Consider the following 23,146-nt stretch of genomic DNA (forward strand, 5'->3'; position numbering starts at 1 on the left):
GCGCACAACATTTTGTCTTTTAATGCAGTCACTACTAACACAACTACTGTTAATGCAGTCACTGTTAACACAACTACTGTTAATGCAGCTAATAGCATTCTTAGCTCTTATGGTTGTTATTGTTCGTTAGGTAAAATATTTGTTACATTTCCTAGCAGCTCGTTTAAAAATGCTGTTGGTAGATTGCTTGCTGTTGCAGCGTTTGCTCGCTGCAATATGTTGTTGTAATTGTTATTGTAGTTGTAGTTAATAGTTTGTTGCATGAGCATAAACCACCAGCGTGTAAAACATAAATTTTGATTATTCTCCATTACTGTTGTGTTAGTTTCTGCTAACGCTTGGGTCTCTGGCTCGGCCGCTAGTAATTTTAAATCATGTTCTCTATGTTTCTGTTGTTCCATTTGCTGTTCGTTTTGTATTTGCAGCTGTTGTGCCGACGTTTGTAACTGTTGCTGCAAGTCGCGTATGACAATATTATTATTATTGTAATTATTTTTGCTGCATTTTGTTTTCATAAATCTGCTGTTGCTGCCAGTGCAATCAGATAAAAACGATCTGCATGAAAGCCATCAGGCGAAATATAACACATTAAAGTTTTGTTAGAGATAAAATACGACAAAATATCAATTGAAAACTATAAAGATTTCATAGTAAAATTATCAAAGTAATTCATTTGTTTCGTTGGACTCACTCGAGTGTTGTAAACCAGTTTACTCTCCACCATACCATATGTTCGTCGGAGCATAATGCGCATGCTTGCTAGCGGCAACTTGTGCTGGGCTGAGAGGACCAAATTGGCTGTACTGTGTGGGAAAATGTATATGGGCAGGCAGTGGATGCGATGGTATTACCTATGAGCAAAGGAAGATGGCAATTCAGTTAGTAATATTTGAGCGAGCAAATAATTTTGTGATTATGTTTAAGTTTCATATAACACATGGGCTGAAAAGTCCCGGGGCTAACACATAGATGGCACTAGTTTTATTGCATTCACCTCTTTTTTCAGTTAGTACTAACCCTAAAAATACAGCTGTTAAAATTTCATAATATTATATTCATAAGTTCGTGAGTTTTTATGTTGAGTGACGCTACTTTTGTTATTTTCAAAACAATAAATCAAAAAGAATTTTTTGTTCGAATTTTACAATGCTTCTTGATGGCGAAAAAATACCGTTCAAGCGAAGCAATGCCTTGAAAGGTGTTATGGGGACCACGCTTCATCAACAACAACAATAAAACAATGGTTTGCTGACTTCAAACGAGGTCGTAGAGACACTGATGATGCACAACGCAGTGGACGTCCAAATGACACCAAAGGCGGTAACAGCACAAAATTAAAAAAAGAACTCCACAAAATCGTTTTGAATGATCGACGAAGTTGTGTGAGTTAGCTGACATCGTAACGATTTGGCTTTAAATTACATGAGCATTTGACTATGGAGAAGGTATTGAAATGTTAGAGTGGCGCTGGAACGATAACGTTGCTCTTGATGGAAATTACGTTGATGAATAAAGCTAATTTTGAAAAAAAAAAAACTAAAACGTGTTTTCTTTGTTAGGCCCATGTGTTAAATATCGGTTTAGAGAATTTGTAGACTAGCCTTCCCATACAGCACAGGATTTAGAGTCTGAGTTCATATAAAAAAATTATTCACCATTCATTTCAATAAATATTCATCATTCTAGGCATTTTAGTATATATAGTGTATACGAATTGTATGTACGTATCTATCTCGAGCCTTTTATGCTGTAACATACAACCGTTATGTGAGCAAAATTATAATACTGTTATGAAAAAGTGCGCCCGAGTATAAAAATGTATTTTAAATTTTTCAGTTTCTCATCTGTTTTGAATAAAATCTTTGCCGAATATGTGGGAAATTTAAATAAAGTTAGTTCTAGTTTTGTACCAGCGCTAAAGAATATATCAGAAATATTTTGACGATATTTTGTATCACTCAAGGTCTTAACGGCTGTAGAATAACGCTGCACTGTTTGTTAAAATGCAGAAAAAATACTAAACAAGTTGTGTGCTAAAAAGGCCTAAAGGTAAAGGCAGTACAAAACTCAAACTTATTTCGCATAACTCACCTGACGACTCGAACTGTTATGTGCTGGCGGCGGTGCTACTGCAGCACGATTATATGCATATGTGGGAGTCGCCTGCGATACAAACACTGTTGGGCGTCGATACATGTCACCCTGCGCATAAATATCCGGCTGCAGCATCACTGCTGTAGCAGCGGATGGCGAACCTCCGATTGGGGTATTCGCTTGATGCTGATGATGTGGCGGTTGTGGCTGTGATTGCTGTTGAGCTGATGGTGCGACCACTTGTACAGCAGTATGAGTTTGTTGCTGTCTATGGTATACTTGTGGTGCACCCCACGAAGGTGGCCCTGCAGCAGCTCCTGAAACTGCACCTACTACCACCGCACCGCCAACTGCCGATGAAGAGCTCTTCGAATGCGCCAATGGAGGTGCAGCTGCTGATGAGGATGGCGCATGCTGCACGTACACCGATGCAGATGAGGCCGTGGAGGTAACCTCACGCTTGTGATGTGCTGGTGGTGCTTGTGTAGCCGCGGCTGCCCACGAAGAACGTTTGTTGTCAACAACGACCGTGGTGGCCTGCTGCGGCGGATACTCATAAAATTCGGCTGGTTCCTGCTTCGTTGGCAAATGTGGCAAACTAGCAGTTTGGTTGCCTAAGCTGCCGCTGCAGCTGGCACCATTATTGTAACACTCATTCTGGGCCATTGCCAATATACGCTTTTTCTGCGACTGTCCCGGCTCGTATTTAATGTTCGGCTGTTGCTGCTGGGTTGGCTGCTGATATTGTTGCTGTTGTGGCTGTGGCTGTGAAACTTGTTGCTGATGTTGGTGCTGCTGGTGCTGGTGGTGTTGGTGATGGTGGTGTGGTTGTTGTTGTTGTGGTGGTTGCTGCTGTTGTTGGTGCTGCTGCTGCTGTTGTTGTTGTTGATGATGGTGATGGTGTGAAGAGGATGATGATTGTAATTGTTGGTGATGGTGCTGCTGTTGTTGTCTAGGACTATTACCGCCACTATGTGCATGACTGCCACGACGACGTCCCTCCTCTGCCTCGTTGTCACCTACGGTTACGCATGGGATTACTAACTGAACGTGTTTGCTGTGACGATGAGCGATGCTGGTGGTTGCGGAAGAAGAGGAAGATATTGCGGGTGGATAGGGATTGGTAGTGGATAGGGTAGATGATGGATGAGATGAAGAATTGTTGGTGTTTGAGGATATGGAGGAACTGTTGCTAGGAACATGATGGTGATGGTTGTTGCTGCTATTGTTGCTACTATAATGGTGGTGGGTGGAAGTAGAAGTAGAATTGGAATTGGTGTTGGTTGCGGAAGTGGAGGCGGAATTGTTAGAGATGCTGCCGCAATTGCTAGCCGCATGTTGCTGCTGCTGTGGCTGTGGCTGTATTTGTTGATGATGGTGATTGCTAGCAATATATTGCGTCTGCATGAGTGTCTGTGTCGGCGTCTGATGGTTATGGTGAGAATTATGATGATGCGAATGCGAGTGCGAATGTGGAAGCGAGTGTGCGTGTGGCACATGTTGCTGTGCCGAGCATGCGGCGACCGCAGCCGCGCCAACGGCAATATCTGCTCCGGCTCCTGCACCAAATCCAGTTCCACTTCCGCTTCCGCCCTGCACAGCATTTGGCGCCGTACTTCGGGCGGCGGTGGCATATTGATTACTGTTACTGTTACTATTACTATTGTTGTTGTTATTATTATGTACGCCACCGCCTTGACTATTGCTATTAATATTATTATTGGCATTATTGTTATTGCTACTGCTATGGCTATGGCTATTGCTACTGTTCGAACTACTTGAACATTTGATGCTGACATCAGCGCTATGGGTTAGATTTGAATGTGAATACGTATTCGGATGCGACTGTGATTCATGCGACAACTTTGCCTTTGAATGATTAGTGATGCTACTAGTAGACGTTGAAGTGGATGTTGATGCATTACCATAGATGTTTGCAGCTTGGTGCTGGTGCTGGTGCTGGTGCTGCGGCTGTTGTTGCTGCTGCTGTGGTTGCGTCTGTGGCTGGGGCTGATGGTGGTGATGGTGCACATGCTGCGGCTGCGGTTGTAGTTGTGGCTGTTGTTGTTGCGATTGTGTTTGATGTTGATGGCCATTGGCACGGCACGACGAAGACGATGAAGAGTGTTGCAACAACGCTGGATTGGTTTGCGACTGCGCATGAGCGCGTTGCTTCATTACCGGTGCCACGGCTACTGGAGCAGGTGGCTCGTTGCCCTCATCCTCACTATCCGAAATCGTTATGACGGCCGATGGGGATGGCGTGTCATGAATAGTAATTGTTTGCTGCTTTACAATAGCGCCATGATGCTGATGCGAATGCTGCACCGTTTGTTGAGCCGACTGCTGTTGTGGAGCGTGATGAGTTTGTTGGTGATAATTGCCACCAACACTGTTGTTGCTGCTACAATTATTGATAATGTGATGATTGCTATTGTTATAGCCTCCACCACCGCTGCTGCTGCTGCTGCTGTTAATAACATGTTGTTGATTGGCCGAGTTACTACTATGATGATGATGATGGCCCCCACTGTTACTGCCGCTCTGACTAACAATGTCTGCGAAGGAAACAAATAGGGAATAAGAAACGTAGAAACAAAAAACAAAAAAATGAATTTTTTAATCTCAAAGTGATTTCTTCCTTACTACTTGAAGAAGCCGATGTAATAACAGGTCCAGCGTTGCTGTTGTAGCTGCTACCATAGTTGCAATTGTGATGACTATGATACTGCGGCGAAACGTGCGAAGCGCGATTATAGCGCTGCTGATGCGGAGGTGAACTCTCCTTTACACGCTTCTTAACAGGTGACAGCTGATTATTTTCCTTTTTGTCGTGACGCGGCACACGATACGAGTTGCTCTTAGTCCTGCGAAACGAAGAATATAAAAAAAATGTTTACAATAGTGAGCTTTGACATTCCGCCACACGTTATAGACGTTAACTTACACTAAATGCTGTACTGGAGACTCCTTCTTGAGATCATTTCTTGGTATATTCAAATGGTGTTTGGGATAAATCTCCTCAACATTCAAAAATGGTGCTGAATCGACAATCAACGAATGTGCTGGGGCCTGTTGCCACGATGGTACCAAAGCCATCTGTCGCCCAGTCTGTGGCCAGGCCACACCGCTTGCTTGCACACGATTGGTCAGCAGCATACGTTGGCCGGAAGCCGGTTCCACCATCGATACTGGCACAGGCACATTCACATATTGCTGTGGAGGAACCTTTGAAATGTTTAATTCTCATTATATTTTAAAAGGATTCAAAATGGCACGTATACGTACTTGCAGTGGTGGTTGCATTGTAGCGCTACCCACAACAACATGCTTAGTGGGACTGGGCATGGTTTGGTAAGATGGCGGACACAAAATATTCAGCTGATGTTGGAACGCATCAGCACGTCCTTGGGTGTACTGACGTCCAACATTGCGGCCGCCATAGATTTGGTAGAGGCCCTCGTAAGCCAGTGGACGCTCACGCACTAGACGTTGCACTTGACTGGTCAGCTGATTGTTGATGGTAAACGTCATATTCTCAGTAGTGCTTGGTACAAAATTGGTTACCAACGTAGAGGCTGGTTGTACGCTGTGCAAATACAATCATAGAAATTAAAATAGGAAAATATTTTAAATCAACGCGGAAACAATAAAAAGTAATGGATGCTTACGTATGGAAATCACCACGTCGGCATACTTCCATCATCTGTACTGAAGCTTTTACATTGTTACAATAAACATAATCAACTAGGTGGGTGAGGCGTACAAAGGAATGGTTCAATGCCTCAGCAGGTGTAAGACGACGCTCCTGATCAATAGTCAGCATACGCTTAAGCAGGTCAATGAACTCTCGACGATCGGTCTTTTCGGCCAACAATTGGCCGCCTTCCAAGTCAGTAGGTACATTTACTTGGCCGATGTCATCTAAACAATTAAATATATATTTGCGTGCCTCCTTGCTTTTCGTGTTTGTCTCTGCTTCGTGTTCTTCCGTGGTCTTCAAGCGCCAAAAGGGATAGGTCGAATCGACGTCGCGATAGAAAAATTTCGATGTCTTCGAGGCACTGTTCAACATATGCTCCGTGGGCAGACCCTGTGTCTGTGATATGTACCTAAATAGAATTTAAGCAATTGCGTTATTCAAGAAACTCAAATTAAGAGAAAAAGTTAAAAACCACCTTATTTGATCGAACTCAGATGAGCCCGGATATAAGGGCCAACCCAGGAACAGTTCAGCCACTACACAGCCCAGCGACCACATGTCGATTGCCTCACAAAATGGCAAACCTAGAATTATTTCCGGTGCACGATAGTAGCGCGATTGCAAGTAAGTATTGCAAACCGTTTTGCTGACATGCGATGCGCTCCCAAAATCAATCACCTTCACTCTAAATACGCGCGAAAAGTGCATATAAGTAAGACGATAAAAAAGAGTTAAAAACAAAAATAGTGAATGAAATAATTTATAGATAGCTCACCTATAAGGTTGTCTTACAGGATCTACCAACATTATATTTTCCGGCTTCAAGTCCGCATGAATCAAACCAAGTTGCTTCAATTTCAGCAACGCCGTTAAAACCTTGAGAGAAATGGGGAAGTATGGTTTTAAAAGATCATCGTCATCAATAAAGAAAATAAACTTCAAATATATGAATTTATATAAGGTATTTTGTTGGTAAGTAATGATAAAATGTTTTTCAGATAAATACTGGTTCTAAAAATTATTTTATGAGTCGAAGTCAGATATGATATGTTGTTATATGAACCATCAAGAAAAGGTCCAGGGAACGTTCTGCTTCGACAGAATAGGATAAAAAAAAGTTGTTAGGAAGCTCGCTAGAACTTTTCCCTATTCGATTTAAGTGTTTTTTGTATTCGAATTAATTTTATGGCATGATACGACACTATGTCCCATAACTACTCTACCGTTGCACAAGCAAAGCGAAAGGGTGAAGAGGTAACCTTTCACAAGTCCTAATTATTATACATATAATATAAGGTTGTCAAAAAAGTCTTGCGGTATTTCCGCAAGCTTGTCTTTGCAAGCGCGTAGTTCTAGTTGTATTCGTCGCATCGGTTCACGCTAGAGCTTTTTGGAAAGCTCTTTTCACGTGCTAACACGTGTTGAACTAATTGTAGTTTGCTTTTAGTAGTTCGTGAGTTATAGCGTCGCAAACATGGAGCAAAATAAAGAGAAAATACGGCATATTTTACAGTACTACTACGATAAAGGCAAAAATGCATCTCATGCTGCCAATAAAATTTGTGCAGTTTATGGACCCGATACAGTTTCCATTTCCACCGCACAACGATGGTTTCAACCTTTTCGTTCTGGTGCAGAGGTGATCGAAGATGCGTCACGGTCCGGAAGGCCTGTCGTCGAAAATTGCGATAAAATCGCTGAATTCATCGAAAGAGACCGGCATAGTAGCAGCCGTAGCATCGGCCAAGAGCTGGGCATGAGTCATCAAACCGTTATAAACCATTTGAAGAAGCTTGGATTCAAAAAGATGCTCGATGTATGGGTGCCACACGACTTGACGCAAAAAAACATTTTTGCCCGTATGGAAGCATGCGAATCGCTTCTGAATCGTAACAAAATCTACCCGTTTTTGAAGCGGATGGTGACTGGCGATGAAAAGTGGGTCACTTACGACAACGTGTAGCGCAAACGGTCGTGGTCGAAAAGCAGCGAAGCTGCCCAGACGGTGGCCAAGCCTGGATTGACGGCCAGGAAGGTTCTTCTGTGTGTTTGGTGCGATTGGCAGAGAATCATCCACAATGAGCTGCTCCCCTATGGCCAAACGCTCAATTCGGACCTGTACTGCCAACAACTGGACCGCTTGAATGCAGCACTCATGCAGAAGAGGCCATCTTTGATCAACAGAGGCCGAATTGTCTTCCATCAGGACAACGCCAGGCCACACACATCTTTGGTGACGCGCCAGAAGCTCCGGGAGCTCGGACGGGAGGTTCTTTTGCATCCACCGTATAGTCCGGATCTCGCACCAAGTGATTACCACCTATTTCTGTCCATGGCGAACGAGCTTGGTAGTCGGAAGTTGTCCTCAAGAGAGTCCTGTGAAAATTGGCTCTCCGAGTTTTTTGACAATAAGGAAGCGAGCTTCTATAAGAGGAGCATTATGAAGTTGACATCTCGTTGGGAACTCGTCATCGAACAAAACGGCTCATATTTGACTTAAATCGCATAATTATAACCAATTTTATGAACAATTGAAAATTCAATAAAAATACCGCAAGACTTTTTTGACAACCTTATTATATTGGGTATGGGAATAAGTTTCCGCCCTTGTAAAAGAAATGTCGCTGCTGATACTATTTGTTGTTCGTTTTAGTAATATACCGGTGATTTGAAGGTGTTTATATGAGGTTTCGATCGCCGTAGTTGACATTCGCTTTAAGCGTCAAGATCCTTTTTATCTGACGTCAAAAATGTCTACGTTCGTCCCGAAAAAACAACATTTACGGGAAGTCATGCTTCATCAATACCTTTCAAAAGTGCAGCTGAAACGTATCGTATATTGATCAATATTTACGGTAATCACACGCCATCAAATACAACTTGTAGAGTGGTTTCGACGCTTCCAAAGTAGTAATTTCGACGTGAGTGATAAAGATCGCGAAGGGGCACCGAAAAAAGTCGAAGATACTCAACTACAGCAATTATTCGCTGAAGACGCATGTCGAACTCTTGATCGTTTGCCTAAAGAGTAGGATGTTGACTGATCAACCGTCGATAAACTGGGGGCCACATCAATTGAAGGAGAGGGATATCAAGAGACATTTGGTGACGTGTGAGATACTTCTTGAACGGCAGAAAAGAAAAGGTTTTCTGCATCCCTAAGCGTCGAAAATGTTGGAGCCTGCCAGATGAACCAGGTCCAACGACAGTGAAAAAAAATATTCATGCTTCAATGGTTATGTTGTGCATCTGTTGGGATCAAAAGAGTGTCATCTATTATGAACTCCTTAAACCATCTGAAACCCTCATTGGCGATCGTTACCAAATGCAGTTCTCGAGAAAAGCGACTGGAATGGGACGGTAGACATGGAAAACTGATTTTGCTGCATGACAACGCCAGGCCACACGTTGCCAAATCGGTCCAGAAATATTTAGAGGGACTGAATTGGGAAATCTTGCCCCACCCGTCGCGTTTTCGAGACATTACACCTTCGGATTACCATCGGTTACGATCAATGCAGTCAGCCCTTATTGGAGAGCAGTCAGCTCTTCTTACGAGAGCATCGCAAACTGTTTCAATGAATGGACAAGTCAAAAGAACTCGATTTTTTCGTCTGAGGAATCCGTATGCTGCCTGAAAGATGGAATAAAGCTGTAGCTTCCAATGGCACAAACTTCACATAACATCAATAATTGTTTAATTGTTTAAATAATTCGTAACTTTGGCTAAGAAAGTACGGAAATTTATTCCCATATCCAATATATATAATTGGCACTTACACCGTTGTTTCGGTGTTTGGCCGATTTTACAACTCATGACGTCAGCCGGTTGTCAAAATCGCGAAAAATAAAGTAGCGATTTTCGTAAGACGCCAGCTTTAGTTTTCAGTACACCACGATCACATTATGCCGAAGCATTTAACGAGATTTGGGACGTACTTCACCAAACCGTCCCCGTTTAACTTTTTCGCGGTCAAACCGACAAACGCCGTCAACTTTGTGTAGAAACATAGAGGCAGGACGGCATTCCCCGTCATTAATTATTGGAACCAATATGACAAACATGTAACTCCAGTAGCCACAAAGACGAGACTTCCCGGTCTGTCCTATGCTATCAAGTTTAGATTATAAATAAGACAGAATGGCTATATCCGCAAAACGTATATGTAATGCCCAAAAGTTAATTCAACTATTGATTTCAGTCATTTTGCTACAATCTCGAAGTGATTATCTAAATTGTATCGGAAGATTTCGCAAGCGCGAATACACATAAATTACATTTTATAAGTGAGATCATAATTTAACGTTCTTTTGTTTTCTTTTTTTAAGTTTGTTTTCACAACTATATTTAAATAATTTGATATCATGTTACCAACCTGCTCCAATATCGGTCGTATATATTTCAATGGTAGTGGTGAAAACTTGTTCTGCTTGAGAAAATCATAGAGATTCTGTTCAAGCATTTCAAAAACCAAGCATGTGTGGTTTTTGTGTTGGAAACACTCGAAAGCTCGCACAAAATTGAATTCATCAGCATTTTCCTGACTGAGCCGCGACAAAATTGACACTTCAATCTGTCCCTGACGTGCATACGACGGATGATTCTTTAAAATCTTAATAGCCACAATTTCTGAGGTGCCACGCTTCCAGCACTTAACCACTTGGCCGAAAGTGCCGCGTCCGAGAAATTCCAAGACCTAGAAAATATAAAACAAAAACAAATATTTTACAATATGAATATATTCAGGCGGTATATAAAGCTATGCGATATGCTCACCTCATACTCAGCGGAGAGCGAATAGAGAACTTCATGTTGAACCAGCTGGTAATCGCCGTCGGCACCGCTACTTGAACGCTTACTGGGGGGCTGCGTATTGGCGTGCCCCCCAGACGTAGCGACTTTTGTGTGAGCCGTCTTGAGGCTGTTGGTCGCTGTCGCTGTCGCCGCCGCCACCGCTGCCACCGTTGCGGATTTGGTGATCGCCGTTTGCGCTGAAGCAGATGCCGCTGCTAATGCAGTTGTGCTACTTATCTGACCAACTCTAACAGTTTGGTCGCTGTTGCTTTGGCAATCAGTCACGGAACCTGAACCAACAATGTACGAGGATGACGAGTAGGAATCAACGCAACCGCAATCACACTCTGCAAATATATAATGAGAAAGAGTGTGAAAATTGTACTATATTTCATTTCAAAAATGTAGTTATTTATTTATTTTTCTTTATTTAAGAAGAAATGATATTAGCAGTAAGGATAAAAAGCGCATTTCACCCCGAACACACAAACTCTAATACCAACACCGGCAGCCCTCTCTACATGTATGGACGACACAACTGCGGTCGCTAAAAGACATATGTACATATGTATATGTAAGCGTTTGCTGATACTATGCAACACACTTTTACGCCCACCACTTGCCACTTACACGAAAAAGAATTAATTAAATTTCGAAAAACATTAAAAAGCAAAGGGCGTCAGCACACAATTTCCGGCAAGGACAAACGACAAATGGATACGGGCGAAATGGTACTTACTATCCAGTACTATCACAAAATGTGGTAGACATACAGTGCCGGACAAAGCATATTGAACTAAATATTAATATAAACTTATTACCATATCATAACTTTAAAAAATTAGCAAATAAAATTAAACAAAATTATTATAAAAAAATGTTTATAAATGTTTGAAACAAACAAACAGAAATGTCAAAAATTGCGCGACAAAATATATAGGACTCGACGCCATTAATCGTAGTAAGCGACGAAAATACCGTTATTTGTACACTATCATGCATATAATGCGTAGTTTATGTATTCTTAGTAAGATTTTATTTGATGAAGTTGAAGTGAGTTGAAGATGATTCCATGTGTAGAAGTCCACGCAAGAGGGGAAAGCCACTGATTGCCATTTACTTGATAGAGGCCAGGACGATTCTTTGCATATGATTTAAGCAGCTTACAATTTTCGGGCATCGCTCAAGTATTCTCTGGGTAGTACCCTCGAACATCCCTTTGAGAGCGAGCTAATGTGAGAAAGCGAAACAACCCAGGATATCTGGTTGGGGTTTGGAACGTGTCACACAAAAATCCTACACCAAATTGAGCAACAAAACAAAGCCTCAAATCGCATAAGTGGTTATCACGCCAATTAAGGAGAAGAAGAAGCTCAAGTGAGTACTTTAAATGTATTTACAGGGAACGCCAGTTGAAGTGCAATCAATTAAAAAGGCCATAAATTTAGTTTGGAAAATTACTTTTATTCAGTTCAAAGTAAAAAATGTATGAAAATAATACAAAATTAAGAATCAATTTACTTTTGCTCGATATGACCACATTTTGCCTTAACATGGCCTTGAGACGGTCCAGAAATGAATCGTAAGCTGCCCGATTGTGACTTGCAGGCATTTTGGCCCACTCGCGGACAATGGCTTTTTTCAGCCTCTCGAGACTGATGAATCTTTTATTTCGGACCTTGCTCTCAAAAATGGCCCAAACCGAATAATCCATCGGATTCCCATCTGGTGAATTTGAGAGCCATTGTATAGACGTTATGAAATTCGGAATGTTGTTTTTTAGTCATTCTTGGTTCACTCGAGCTTTGTGAGACAGTGCCGAGTCCTGTTGAAATGTTTGTCTGCCCATGGCTTCAAAGCAACCTGACCGCTTTCCACCAAGCGAATCAACTTCTTCGCTCTCTCAAGTCTGACTTATATAGCAATACTCTGGACTGTCATTTAGCCAACTAACAGACAGCTGATACCCGTGCCTGTGCATCAGCAGCGCCAGCGGTCTGAAGTTGGTTACACTTCGAGTGCGGGACCCTGTAAAAGAGTGTTAAACGACAAGACTCACAGATACTTAACACATATAATTCAAAACATAAATCGGTACCAAGGATAGTTAAAGCCTTAAACTCAACTGTAAGCAGCCGAACAAGTAATGGGGCAGCTGCACTTTTCTTATGAATCCAAATTTAATTTGAAATATTTAGACGGAATGAGAAAAGTTAGAACCTCTACCAGTTCCAACGAGATTCCAATTGATGAATTCCATCCCTGAAGTAAGAATCTAGAAGGGTGTTATGACCTCATCATTTAATTAAAAATGCTTTCTTTTAGATTTGGAAACAGATAGAAGTCGCTAAGGGCCAAATCTGATGACTACGGCAGATACTTCAACAATTTGGATTGCCCTGATGAAAAATACTTTTTTTCTTTCTTTCACACAGCCTTCGGAATCCCAAAATTGCCAAATGAGATGCCTAGGGCTTCTACTAAATCACTTTCAGTCACTCGACGGTTTGCCAATATGAGATCCCGTATTTTTTCTACGATTTCTGGTGTTGCTGCTGTTTTTGGACGTCGTTGACGTGGATCGCCTTCAAGGCTTTTACAACTACGTTTAAATTCAACAACCCATCTTTCTACTGTACTAATTGATGGCGAAAATTCCTTATACACTTTCAACATTCGTTCATAAATTTCCATTTCTTTTAAACCTTCCAAAAATAAAAATTCAATCACCGCACTTGATTTTTTTCATCGTAGAAAATACTGCGAGAAGTTGATACTAAATGGCTTGCAAACAAAGAATGAATTGCGGATTGAAATGAAACTTTACATAAGTTTATATGAAGAATGTACGAAAATAACAAAAAAAAAAAACAAATTTAGGCTACCAGCAACGCCTTCTCTTATCGAAACGGAAAACTTATTGAACTACCTGCTAATAAAGTTTAAATTTGAAGTTCCTCATCGCGTTCATTTTTGTTATTTTTTTTTTTTTTGGAGCCGAAAAATTTCAATTAAAAAAATATACAAAAATTGTATTAAAAAAATAAAAACCAATTTCAATTAAAAAAAAAGATTTCAAAAAAAAAAAATTTCAATTAAAAAAAATTTCTATTAAAAAAATAAAAAAAGTAAAAAAAATTTCAAATAAAAAAAGTAAAAAAAAATTTCAAATAAAAAAAGTAAACAAAATTTCAATTAAAAAAATAAAACAAATTTCATCTAAAAACTTAAAAAAAAATGCAATTTAAACATAAAATAAAAATTTCAATTCAAAAAGTAATAAAAAAATTCAATAATAAAAAAATTCAATTAAAAAAAATCAATTAAAAAAAAATTCAATTAAAAAAAATTTCAATTAAACAAAAATTCAATTATAAAAATAAAAAGTAAAAAATTTCAATTTAAAAAAATGTCGATTAAAAAAAAAATTAATTAAAAATTGAATTAAGAAAAAGAATTCAATTTAAAAACATTTCAAAATTTCAAAACTTCAAACTTTTGTCAGAGTTTTTAGAAAAACTCTAAGTATGCAATTTTATGACCGATTCAATGTTGATGCGATAAAGCGCAAGTTTGAGGTGGCTTAAAATTCGTGTTGAATTTTGATATCCACTCCGTAGCAAACTTATAATTATCACTAAACAATTTTCTTCATATTGAAGTTATTACTTTTCCTCACAAAAAAAAGAAAAAAAAAACACGTATTATTTGCATCACAAACAACAAAACATAAAAATTAGAAACGAACACTTCAGGTAAGCCTCACATCCTACTTACATATATACACATTCGTATATATAAATGTGCATACGTATGTAAGTACATGCATGAAATGCCGGCATCAATGAGTACGTGGAAATCAAAAGATCAGTTAATCAGCAACCTATGTAAATGTGTGCGATGTTGCCAGATACCCAATCTAAACGAGTGTAAAAAGCCACACACACACACACACACACTTATGTATATACGTGTTTACTTTTTCTTTAGATTAACGATAGATATGTAGTTGTGTACCAGCTTTTCGAGCGGCGATTGCTAATCAATTCACCAGCTAAATTCGTATTCGTGCCTGTATGTAGATTGAGTTCATGTAACTAAAACGTGGTTTTTTCGACCGGCAAATGTTTAATGAAAGCCTGCTGATTGTATACGTATTGGTGTTGCTTGGCATTTGGCACTTTTGCGAAAAGGCCAGCACAAAACTAACGAGAAAAAACTTTTTTTTTTAATTTTTTTCTTGATTCTATGGTAATTGCGCCGCTCTAATATCGCTCAACAAACGTAGACGTCCACCAGCTCAGGTTCAACACGAACGCAAACTCAACTGATTGCAATTGTTGCTTCATGTGGGCTGGTTTGACTTGAATTTCTTTCTTTCGAAACCGTTTTTAGCTTTTCAATAACTTCATAATTTGTTTATCTTCGTTTCCTTAGCTATAGCTAATTGCAATATTTGGCTTCTCCATGGTTGTTGAGATTTGCAATCGTGCAACAAGATATTAGTATTGACAAACAAATTAAATAGGGTTTATGCTCTGTGGTTCACAGAGATGTTTCCTTTTGAAAATTATTGATTTATTCGAAATAGCAAACATTCCTCTCCATTATTCAGCCTCTCGGCTGAACCGCTAACTGAATTTCAGATTTCTTTATTTTTCATTTTTATTCTAAATTCTACAAAAATATCCTTATCCTGGAAAATTGCCCAAAAATCTGAAAGCGAATGAATGACTAGCGATCGCTCTCGTCGCACCGAACACGATAAAAATTGTTTGTCTTTTCAGTGTAGCCACTACAGATTCTTCACATATGTAACATCGGTCTTGCACGGTACCCCCCAAACTAGTTTAACGGCGTCAAATCGCAGCTACGAGTTAACCAATTGACTTCGCCAAGACACTATTACAAAACTTGGTATGCAAATGATCAATTATGGCATGAGCTGTGTTGCACTGTGTGCCATCTCCTGGGAAAACCGAAGATTGTCCAAATACATGACTTCAATTTCCGGCGACAAAACAAAATTTTTATCATGATTCTGTAGTGCTCAATTTTGACCGAAATGTCATTTCGAGCAGCAGTTAAAAAAAAGGGTCAATGATGCCACCGCTCGAAAATCCAATCCACCGCTCCAAACTGCCATTCTCTGAAGAATGTCGCTTCTCAACGACCACGTACGAGTTTTCCTATCCCCAGACGCGGCAGTTTTGCTTGTTAACATAGCGATCGCTACGTCAGAAAAGATGATTTTGACTGCTTTTCAATAAATGCACACAACTATCATACTTAGGTTACACAATATTGCCTTTGGAAATAAGTTTGCAATATCTACCAACTCCGGGCAAAGTATTATCTATCTATAAAACAACGTTTCACACATATATACGGACTTTCTACCACGATTTCCATCGGGAAAGAGCGTCACTGTTAAAATAAGATATGATTAACACGTTGAGCGCGGCGCCGATATTTCTGACCTGATCTCTAGGCCGGCAAAAGTGATTGCTCTCTAAGTTTGCGATAATGTAATATTATCAGCTATCAATTGCCTGTTCCTCTTAAGTAACCGGACAAAAAATTTCAGTTACGGAATTTCGCAGACAATTGGTAAAAACGGACTGGCACAGCGAGTAGATTGACAAATTACACCTCGGGAAGGAAAAATTGTTCATAAATTACAGAAAAACAAAGGATATGTCCATAAAGTTCGGAAATACTGTTCTGACTGTTATGATCAAATTTCAATTTCATTTTGTTACAGTGTAAATCCCAGCCACTCTTTTGCTTAGAATGCTTCAATAAAGCTCATTAAAAGTATATTTGTTTGCATTCGACAGGCATTCGGTCACACGATAATGTCGATCTACGGCGATCGCTGCAGGCAACAGGGAAAAGTCCCCAGGCTCCGGCGTCGCGCTTAACGTGTTAAAAAAGCACAATATGGATCTATAAGGGTCTTTCTGATGTTCGATGTTGTATTATATTATAGAACATTTGTCGCAATCCTCAAAGAATAAGGTACATTTAATTTCACCTTGAATGGTTTTATATCGTGAAAAAATTATGATTATTTATCACGACCAATATCAAAGTTGAATGCGAGTACTTTACTTGACACTTAAGTACGTTTGACACTTCACTATATGGAATTATACATATTTATTCATTATACATACGAATTTTAAGGGAGAGAATACAAAAAACGGATAGAGCAAGAATAATTAGAGCAAACTTGAGCAAAAGCAAAATTAAAAATTTTAGAAAAAAAAAAAATTAGAAAACTGAAGAAATACCACGACTAAAAGCTATTCTGCATCATCCTTATACGTTCTTATTGTTGTTATTGTAACAGTACGAGGTGCCTTTTATATGCCGGGATTAGAGAACAAAAACAAATTTTAGTCCTCCAAAATCACTTTATTGTTTTTCAAAATATTCTCCATGAAGATCTATACACTTTTGCATGCGTTTGAACCAATTGTCGAAGCACTTTTGCCACTCTGAATGCCGCAACCGCTTCTTCAGGTGTCGAAAAACGTTGACCTCTCAGTTTGTTTTTTACGTACGGGAATAAAAAGAAGTCATTCGGTGCCAAGTCGAACTATACGGCGGATGACCCATTAATTCGATGTTTTGGGTGCTCAAAAATGCAGTTGTTTGGGCCGATGTGTGAGAGCTCGCATTGTCCTGGTGAAGAGTAATCCGTCTTTGGCGATTGGTTTTCCTAATTTCCTGGAAGACAACTGCCAAACAAATGGTTGTGTACCACTCAGAACTTACTGTTCTGCGTTGTTATAGTGATACGGTTGCGACATGTCCAGTTTTTCCGAAAAAACAGGCGACCATTTGCTTGGAAGTGCTTCGTGCGGGAACATCTTTTGTTGGATTTGGCTCATCTTGAAACACCCATACAGTCGACTGCTGTTTACTTTCGGGCTCATACGCGTAAATCCATGATTCATCACCTGTCACGATGTCATAGACGTGTTTCGAAGCCCCGTGATCGTATTTTTTGAGCATTTCCTTCGACCAATCGACACGAGTCTTTTTTTGAGCGATTGACAAATTGTGTGGGATCCAACGCGAACAAATTTTTTTGACAGTCAAATGTTTATGCAATATTGAATGTATGCTGGTCCCACTAATGCCTAAGGTTGTCTCAATCTCACGATAGGTCACATGACGATTTTGCAATATCAGTTCGCGCACAGCATCAATGGTTTTCGGAACAACAACTGATTTTGGACGGCCTTCACGAAATTCGTCTTGGAGTGAACTACGACCACGATTGAATTCACCATACCATCGATAAACACTGGTCCTTGATGGAGCTTCATCGCCAAAAAATGAATTAAGTTCATCCATGCAATGTTGCTGAGTTAATCCACGTCGAAAGTTGTAAAAAATAATCGCACGAAAATATTCACGATTTAATTCCATTTTTGAACCGAGATGAATCTTTTAAGTTATTGTAAACAACACAAATAGCGCTGGTATTTCAAAACGTTCTGAGTACGTAAAAGCCAAAAAATGTCAAATTTTGCGATACAGCTGTCAGTTGCCAGAATGCAACACCAGGGTTGCCAAATCCCGAAATATAAAAGGCACCCCTCGTATAAACATTCTCCAAAAATGTTTGGGAAACGCTGCCGGGATGACAGTCCTTGGCCAGATATAAGACCGAGTCGTTCCGGTAACATAGAACCGACGCCCTTAACCCGGGCTGCACAGGAGACCTTGGATGCTAAAATCATCTTGGTTCGCGAATTCAGATTAGCTGAATTTTTCTATCTCTCCTGGCCAAGGGCGGATATTTACTCAAAATATGCTCTGAAGTTGACAAAATCGGTTATACATAACACAAAGTGTCTTTGCTGATTGGGTCGTTGAAATGCATGAAAACGATCCAGAATTTCATCGAAGAATCATCTTGAGTGATGAGGTACATTTCCGCCTCGGTGGCTTCGTCATCAAGCAAAATTGTCGGATCTGGAGCTCAGAAAATCCAAGAGTTATTGTTGAAAAGTCTCTCTATCCTCAACGTGTGACTGTTTGGTGCGGTTTATGGTGCAGCGGAGTCATTGGGCCTTACTTTTTCGAAAATGAAACTGGAGCAACAGTTACGATAAATCGATTCCGCTATCGAGAGATGATTAACGGTTTTTTATGGCCCGAATTGGATTTTCAACAAGACGGCGCTACGTGCCACACAAGCAACGAAACCATCTTTTACGGGAATAACACCTCTTATTGGAAAACCCTTTACAAAAGTGATATTGAAATGTTAAAGCGGCGTTGGTATGATAGCGTTGTTCTCGATGGAAATTACGTTGATGAATTAAGCTAATTTTGAACAAACAAAAACGTGTTTTCTTTGTTAGTCCCGGGACTTTTCAGCCCATGTGTTACATATGTATCAAAAGACAGAATTAAGTCGTTATATTTCGGTCGAATACTATAATTTTTTTTTTTGTCAAAAGTGAGTCGATATCTATGAAGTTCTTGCTCTTCTAAGCATTTGTTTTTTTTTTTTAGTTAATTAATTGTTCTCCGGATTACCCGATAATTACCATAATAGCACTTTCGATACATGTAAGCCTTGTTTTTAAATTACGTAATTCCGCAAATAGAAATCTGTGGTGCGTTTACACAAAGTTCTCCCAAATGAGTAAAAAACTTTTAAATGCATACATTTTAATATAATAAGAAGCTCGCCAATAAGGTGGGCGAAACTTTCCTTATTAACTCTGTCAAAAAGTTGTAAATTTCAATAACAAAAAAACCGCACATACACGCCTTTATGGTTATTTCTGTTTTATTCTGGTTGCCTGCATATTTACAAATGTTCATATGAGCTTGCGTGTATGTGTGTGTATGTACCAATCTCATGTAAGTGCATCAAAGTGTGTCAAATTAAAATGAACAAAAACTGGAAGCAATTAAATGTTGTTGACATTTTTGTGATTCGAGGTGAAATGCTGTCAATTTTGTAATGTTTGATTTTCCTATATGTGTATGGATATATTTGTGTGTGTGAAATGTAATAATAAAACCAAGGAAAACATAGTAAGTAGTCTACATTAACACTAGATTTTCGCGCCTTGACAGTATACCTTTTTTCACTAAAGTCCGTCTTTTTGACGGGTATATTAAAATGCAGTTTTTTTGTAAAACAATAAAAATTTTGCATTCAATAATACATTTTTTTACATGCATACTCTATCTTGGGTGTACTACACTTTCCCCATACATATTTATTACATCTCATGCAAATATACCGTAGTTAGATCTCTTTTTCTTACAAAATCCAATTTAGCAAGATTTTCACACATTTGGATTTTGTGCATCAGACAATGAATTTTTGTTTCAAACTTGTTTACTCATGAATTTACTGCAAAACAGACCTTGTTTGCTTCGTTATATTTTTTCTTATTCGATATTATTTCATTTTTATTACTTCTGGATGTTTTATACCTATAAAATTAAAACCATCTAGCTGAATGATTTTCGTAAAAACAGGTATACCTCCCTCAGAAATAATAAATAAAGGCGATCCCAGAAAAAATGTGTGTCAGAATTTTTTAAGTATTAAATCGAAAATCCGTCATAATGATGGGTTCCGTAAATCTAATATTATGGGGTCATATGACTAAGAAAGAAATAATTTTTTGGATGGTTAGATTAGATTAGCCAGGTTGTTTGTCTAAGACAAGACACCCGACGGCCCTAAGGCCCATAGTGATACTTGCTTTTGATGTACATCCCCTAACTAAGTTGTCAAACCACTTAGATCTTTTTAAGAAGGTAACTAATCCCTTCAGTGATGAGACAATTTGAAAATTTCCCAGGGCTTCAAAAAAATATTCGCCAAGATATTTGACACGGCTTCTTTCGAGTGCAGGACATTCGCAAAGGAGGAGTCGTAATGATTTAATTTCTTCTTTATCTCCACAACTCCTGCAGAAGTCATTGTAAGGTATACCCAATACTACTGGCTAATGTACCAATAGTGCAGTGACCCGTTATAACACCTATGAGGACGCTGGTGGTTGATCTGTTGCATCCAAGCAGACATTTTGTCCTTTTAAAATTCAGTTTTGGCCAGAATGCTATAGAGACCCTGCAGTTAGTAGTCAGACACCACCTTCTATTGGCTTCCACGATTACGCTCAGGTCAATCGTAGTGTCCAGTTCAGTCTTTCCTTGCACACTCATTCGCTCTTTCATTTCCCTCCACTCCAGAGTGGCAACAAAGTGGCTTGGCTTGAAAGTGGCATGGCTTCTCTTGGCTTAAAAAACTGGAAAAGGTGTGCGGAAAACAGAGATGCCTGGCGAGACATTATTCGGCAAGCTGTAACTCGGTAACGGGTTATTACAGTTAATTAAGTAAGTAAGAGGCATGTTTAGGATTGCCATCCTGCTGTATCCTCCATTTTAGTGGCATTTCTTCCTCAGCATATTACAACACTTCATGCCTTAAAATATCCATAAACATAACATAAAGCGATCCATTACACCATTTATACGGTGAATAGGACCGATTCCTTTTGCAGAGAAACATACCTAGATGTTTCCCCGCCATTCTTAGTCGTTAATATTTAATGCGGCCTCGGTAGTCTCGCGTAAGTGCACTAGCCTGCCATCACAGAGGTTGTGGGTCCGAATCCCCCGTAAAGCACTGTCCTCGCACTTTTCCAAATTTTCCTACTTTCCCTGTTTCTAAAAAACAAAGAAAGAAAAAAAAATAAAAAAAAATCTCATTTCTCAAACCCAAAAACATATCCTTTCCATCCTTACTCCCGCACAATAGCCAGCGCATTATTTGCATTGTGGCTGCTAAAGCAAACAAAAACAAAGAAAACAAGCACATCACGGTAATAGCGCAGACACACCACTGTAGCGAAGACCTCAACCATCAGTGTGATCCTTCTGTCAGAAAAATATGACGCACAGATAGCGCTCCAAGCAGTAAGAAGGCGTTGCTCCTAAGCAACGACAGGTGGGCATTCCCACTACTTAGGACTGATAGCGGCAGGCTTATCACCTACCCTGTCAGAAAGCAAATAGATTAACGAAACCATCGCAAGACAAGTTTTGTTGAGGCCCTATGCTCCCGAGAGGAGTGAATAAGGAAAAAAAAAAACAAAATTTAAGCAGATTTTGCATATCTAAAACGGAACGAATTTAGTAATTGAGTAAAGCCATTTAAATAAGCCAACTGGGTTATTTTCATCTAAAATATTGCTATTGGCAACGAAGTTGACTTGCAGTTAATTATATGTTTAAACTGCCGTTAGTGCGTCACCGCAACCATAATGAGAAAGAAAAAAAATTTACAATATTAGGGCTTCAAATAGGGCGTTAAGCACGTTGTGGTGCATGGATTTCCCAAAAAAAAACATTCATTTACATAACCGAACCACATCAAACGAACACGTTCCAACATTCCAACGATAGCACACAAACTATTACTCGTAACAGTACTAATTTGCACTGGAAAAACTAAGCTGCCTCCGGTGTACGCTCAGCGTGTACAACGCCAACACAGTTAACGAGTCAACGTGGATACCACTATTTTTGTGCTGCTAATTCAAATTTTCAAATGAACAGAAAAAAAACGAATGAGTACATCCTTCATAGGAAAATAATGAACATTTACGTAAACCATTACACGCACGTTTTGCTGTTTGCCACAATTCATTGCATTCATATTGCGGCTATTTTTGCTATTTGTGTGTGTTGTTGATAAAAATATTTCCATTAAGTTACTTCCTCTAGTAAGGCAACAAAACAGAAACATGTAACGCAAATATGTCAAAAACAGTGTTTCATACCTCGTGAACAATTACAACAGCATAAATTTATGTAAGCATGTAATTCCCTGGGTGCAGTGTAGCACAGGAAAGTGAAAATTTCACTTTTCAAAGAGCCGAACTAACTTAACTGCAAAACGTTGAATTTAAAAACCACTTTAACTGAAATTCAAAAAAAAATTTGCATATTTTTTATTTTTCCTCAAAAGGAGTTATCCTCTAATCTGCGCTAACTGGCGCAAAATTTTTTTCCTAATATTGCATATAACGATTTATAGAGCGTCGTATTGTGTGAAATGCTTAAATGAAATACACAAAATTTTGAGAAAAAAAAAAAAAACTAATCAACGCACACCATCAATTTGTTGATTTTAAAAATACATGAAAATAAGTTGTTTATATGCCGCAATTTACCGAACTTCTCTTAGGTTGAAGCGGTTGCCCTGTGGGACACTCTCAGGCTCGTAGCCCATTGTGATGCCGCGTGGGGGAGCTTGTCCCTATCTCTCCTAAAACTGGTGTGTGCTTTTCAGAAATTTTAGCATATTTCTGATTTCTGCAGACTGAGATCTTCCAACTCATTAAAAAATTGTTTACCTAGAATAGTAAACCTACGTCTGGATAGAGCAGGGCAATGGCACAGTAAGAGGGAGATTGTCTCTTCCTATTCCTCATCTAGACAACTTCTACAGCAGTCATGTGTTTGCACACCCATCCTTTGGGCGTGTCTACCTATTA

At 39.4% G+C, this 23,146-nt stretch overlaps 1 protein-coding gene across 3 annotated transcripts; it reads right to left on the minus strand.

Annotated features, from left to right (window-relative positions):
- Positions 1 to 438: 438 nt before the first annotated feature.
- LOC129242948 (homeodomain-interacting protein kinase 2) lies at positions 439 to 10,936 on the minus strand. 3 transcript variants are annotated; one of them, XM_054879913.1, is made up of 12 exons: positions 10,575 to 10,936; positions 10,174 to 10,494; positions 6,573 to 6,673; positions 6,273 to 6,482; positions 5,766 to 6,206; positions 5,383 to 5,683; positions 5,042 to 5,322; positions 4,741 to 4,961; positions 4,020 to 4,652; positions 2,092 to 3,113; positions 692 to 851; positions 439 to 555 (listed from the first exon to the last, which is right to left on the minus strand). In XM_054879913.1, exons 2-11 carry the CDS (start codon positions 10,258 to 10,260, stop codon positions 711 to 713), a joined length of 3,438 nt encoding a protein of 1,145 aa, XP_054735888.1. In that variant the 5' UTR covers positions 10,261 to 10,494; positions 10,575 to 10,936; the 3' UTR covers positions 439 to 555; positions 692 to 710. The 3 variants fall into 3 exon arrangements, with proteins under 3 accessions (XP_054735888.1, XP_054735886.1, XP_054735887.1); XM_054879911.1 differs by having other exon boundaries at positions 2,092 to 4,652; XM_054879912.1 differs by lacking the exon at positions 10,575 to 10,936 and having other exon boundaries at positions 2,092 to 4,652; positions 5,042 to 5,310; positions 10,174 to 10,376.
- Between the last annotated feature and the right edge of the window lie 12,210 nt (positions 10,937 to 23,146).

The sequence above is a fragment of the Anastrepha obliqua genome, chromosome 3 (genome assembly GCF_027943255.1).
Source record: "Anastrepha obliqua isolate idAnaObli1 chromosome 3, idAnaObli1_1.0, whole genome shotgun sequence".
NCBI classification, from domain to species: domain Eukaryota; kingdom Metazoa; phylum Arthropoda; class Insecta; order Diptera; family Tephritidae; genus Anastrepha; species Anastrepha obliqua.

What these genes read in the sequence shown, in the direction of transcription:
- LOC129242948 (XM_054879911.1), bottom strand. Translation starts at nt 10,260, where the DNA reads ATGCTTGAACAGAATCTCTATGATTTTCTCAAGCAGAACAAGTTTTCA. An exon ending in TCTGAGTTCGATCAAATAAG is followed by an intron (nt 6,207 to 6,272) that starts GTGGTTTTTAAC and finishes AATTCTATTTAG; the next exon opens with GTACATATCACAGACACAGG. An exon ending in CGACGTGGTGATTTCCATAC is followed by an intron (nt 5,684 to 5,765) that starts GTAAGCATCCAT and finishes GTATTTGCACAG; the next exon opens with CGTACAACCAGCCTCTACGT.